At 45.7% G+C, this 3,784-nt stretch overlaps 1 protein-coding gene across 1 annotated transcript; it reads right to left on the bottom strand.

Annotated features, from left to right (window-relative positions):
* Positions 1-1,560: 1,560 nt before the first annotated feature.
* LOC119274932 (xyloglucan endotransglycosylase/hydrolase protein 8-like) lies at positions 1,561-2,789 on the bottom strand. The gene is made up of 2 exons (XM_037555695.1): positions 2,468-2,789; positions 1,561-2,358 (listed from the first exon to the last, which is right to left on the bottom strand). The coding sequence occupies exons 1-2, from the start codon at positions 2,732-2,734 to the stop codon at positions 1,789-1,791; spliced, it is 837 nt and encodes a 278-aa protein (XP_037411592.1). The 5' UTR covers positions 2,735-2,789; the 3' UTR covers positions 1,561-1,788.
* Positions 2,790-3,784: the final 995 nt, after the last annotated feature.

Genomic DNA, 3,784 nt, shown 5'->3' with positions numbered 1-3,784 from the left:
CTTAGTGGTTGTTGACTCTGGCGCGCGCGTCCGCCGGTGGGTGGACATGCACATGCACATGCGGCGTGGCGGTGGACGCTGCGGCATATTGTCTGGTTCGTTCGTTCGGCCGCCCGGAGCACATGCCATGCCGTGATAGCAGCTGGTTAGCGCGTTGAAGACGGACGCGGCACGGATTACATAATGCCAAAGCACGTGAATCTACCGCAAAAGGCCGCGGTATCTCCGCTCTCCAGCGAAGAGGCGGGCGGACTTCGGCCAAAGTGTCAACGGACGGAAGTAGGCGACGATGCCCTACATGCATATCATATCGATCAGTTCGTTATACTACAAATATGAAATATCAACACCACCAACCGGTATTATTAGTGGGCGAGACAGCACAAAAGTGTATATATAGACCGATCGTACAATTTGCGGTGCCGGAAAAGGTTACTAGATATATATGCCACCGGCGGGACCAAGTCATTATTGGGGTTGGCACGGCCGGGTATAAAGATGTAGCGTATGCATGAAATGCATGCATGATACAGCGTGCTAGCTGTTCTCTTCTTGGACAAGCAAACGTACGTGCGTGTCATATATCAAACATGCTGGCTGTGAAGCACCGATGCATTGCGGTATGCAGTAAAAGAAAGAGTGTTGTGCCTGGAAATGCTACGGTGGACATGTGGTTCCACATGCACCGGAATGAACTGTAAAAATCTAAAAAATGACAGAAACATAATTTGATGTGGCTAGATCTCAGTCGACTGAGGGTTTAACCAAGTCTCGTTCTAGTGACACAACATATAAAAAAGAAAAAAAAGGATTTTTTACACGGATCTTCATGTAAGATCTCATGGATATATCGACTGAGACTTCATTAAGTCTCAATCGACTAAGATTTCACAATCCTGCTTGGGATTAACATAGCTGAGTGTTTTCTACAATGTGTAAAATTTCATGGCAAAATGGCATATATGCACTGTCTTAGGCTTAAAAAACAAAATCAAACTTCCAAAAAGCTTCAAAAAAACCTTTTTTCAACATTGATTTTGTCTTTTCTGCCCATAACACCATGGACGTTGTTTCTTCAGAAAGATTGACACCCGGGTAAATCACGCGATCATGTATATAAAGAAATCAGAATTATTTTTTTGGCTAGTTTTCCTATTTTACTGTTTACTTTGGTGCGGCCTAAACTTTCGCAATGGCGTTGCTTAGTAGTACTATATTCTTTTTTTAACACAGTACAATTACAAATGATCATATACACACATACACCCACTTCTAAAAATGTACACATGCAAACTTTACCTTCGAACATCTCTCACCAAACGAACATTGCCGGAAGGTCAAAATGAATTCAACCACAAGAAACCTAATCATCTAAACTAAGCTCAGTTCATATTCAGTACTATATTATAATATTCTTTAAACCTCTAAAATTGATTTGCTAGACAAGTACTTCCTCCGTCTTATATTAGTTGTTGCTCAAAGGGATGTATTTACTACTAAAATACGTGTAGATACACCAACTTTAGCGAAAACTAATATGCGACGGAGGGAGTAGTACTATATTCTTCTTGTGAATAAAAGAAGATTGTCATATATAGCACTACTGCTTGTGAATAAAAATTACATGCTTCTTTCTTTAGGAAAAATGTACAAACAATCGCCCACACGCTGCCGCAGGGCTGCTTTTTAATTACAAATTCACAAAGTAGAACAAGAATCAAGTACTGTATCGAAGAAAAAGATATCAAACAATGGATGAATGCCCCGCCCTCTTGATCAGAGCAGGGATCAGTAGCGGCTGCACTCGGCGGGGAACCCCTGCGGGAACCTGTACCCATCCTCGCAGTAGTTGTAGCTCATGTAACTGCGCTCCGCCCACTTCACGGTTCCCCACTCGGCGCCCTCGAGCTGCCTATTCATCCACCCGTCGCTGCCGGCATGGCACGCGCCACCGCTGACACAGGCGTTGGCGTAGTAGTTGCGGTACAAAACGTTGAAGGGTGCATTGGACCAGTCGATGGGGACCTTGCCCTTCTCAGTCGCCCAGAAGCTGCCGTCCCACAGCGTGGCGTGCAGCCTCATGGGCTTGGAGCTAGTGTAGGGGATGCCGGCGAAGCGCTTGAAGGACCGGATGAAGAGGTTGTCCACCTTGAAGAGGATGTTCTCCGGGTTCCAGATGATGGTGTAGGTGTGGAAATCGGCGGCGGGGTCGAACCAGAGGTTGAACTGGTGCTCCTTCTTACCGTCGCCGTTGACCCACACGTTGGTGTTGAGCACCACTGGATGGCCAGGACCGCTGGAGTTGCCCATGAACTCCATGTCGATCTCGTCGTGCCCATCGCCATCACCGGAAGAAAGCTGCAATCAATTATATATCCACACACACAGCAGCAACGTTGAGTCAGCTATATAAGATGGAGCAATGTTAGTTTTGGCACTTCTCGAAAAATTAAGCTCATGAACTTACGTAGAAGCAGGAGACGGTGCCGGCGGAGTTTCCCTGAATGAGCTTCATCTGGATGCTGAACTCACCGTAGAGGTATTGCTCATCGGAGTTGAAGCCGGCGCCCGAGTGCTGGTCGAGGCTGAGCGTCACCACCTGCTCGCCCGAAGCGTCATATCCGGTCCGGACATTGCCGTCCGTGTTGAACTTATCGTCGAGCCAGGGCTTGGCCGAGGTGGCCTGCGAGAGCGCCAGGACGACGGCGAGCATGGCCAGAAAATGCCGTGCCATGGTGTGACTTAGAGCTTGGAAATGAGCTTACAAAGTGGAGGGCGGTTGGTGTGTGTGTGGTGCGAAGAAGCACAGGAGATGGCGCGCCTTTATACTGCTGGTGCTGGGGCTGGCCACACACGTCTTGTGCATGGGGCACATTTTTTATCAGGTGGGCGCGAAGGTCGTTACAATCATTCGGGCACCACATGGATACAATCTGCCATAATCGCTCGGGTGTTCATACACCAGCAGTTTGCACATAGATTGGAACCGGAAAGATATGCTTAGATCAAAGCATTATATTGTCGTTAGATGCCAATCATAGTCAAAATCATGTCGCTCAAGTGTGGTTGGTGCAATGCATGATGAACTGTTTGTTGGGGACGTTTAACGTTTAAATACTACAAAATCCTATAAAAAACAGTATGAACGTGTAAGAAATAAAATAAAAATCGCGCTTGCAATGGAGAGTGTACATTCTCTGTACCAGAGGACTAGGCAAAAGCTAAGTTTAATTTGAAAGCTGTAAAGGGGAAGCTATGTTACATGGCCGGTCTGGAGATTTGGGGTTCCTAGGACGAAACTCGAACCCGGGAAAGCATACTATAAACATAAAAATCAATAATCAATATCTGTATATACGGTGTATTAGCAGAGGTTTCAACTCAATACAAAAATTCATACGGCCAGCAGTTCGATGAGGGGTCCTAATTCAATTAAGGAGCACTTTGGACTATTACGGGACCCAGAAATTAGGTGCTGGAATCAGTCCATCAATGATTAAATCCATCAGCAAAGCAAAGATTAAGTGGTGGAATCCACTCGAGTGACATGTAGGCACTGCCACTGATAATTGCTCGCTAATCTTGGCCATTGATTGTCATATATAGTTGCATGTTCGTCGGTTAACCACTTCGCCTCGCTCAATGATGTATTTTGCGGGTTAGAAATGGAGTAAAGTTTCCATGCCACTTGTGCAATGAATATTAACCTATCGTTTTTTTGCGAATAATATTAACCTATCGTTAGATGCTAATCATACTCAAAATCATGCCGCTCAAGTGTTTT

Source organism: Triticum dicoccoides, chromosome 3B, assembly GCF_002162155.2.
Source record: "Triticum dicoccoides isolate Atlit2015 ecotype Zavitan chromosome 3B, WEW_v2.0, whole genome shotgun sequence".
NCBI lineage: Eukaryota > Viridiplantae > Streptophyta > Magnoliopsida > Poales > Poaceae > Triticum > Triticum dicoccoides.
This window is presented reverse-complemented; position numbering and strand designations above follow the sequence as displayed.

Coding starts and splice junctions, on each gene's coding strand:
- LOC119274932 (XM_037555695.1), bottom strand. CDS start 2,734: ATGGCACGGCATTTTCTGGCCATGCTCGCCGTCGTCCTGGCGCTCTCG. Junction 2,359..2,467: donor GCACCGTCTCCTGCTTCTAC/GTAAGTTCATGA, acceptor AATTGATTGCAG/CTTTCTTCCGGTGATGGCGA.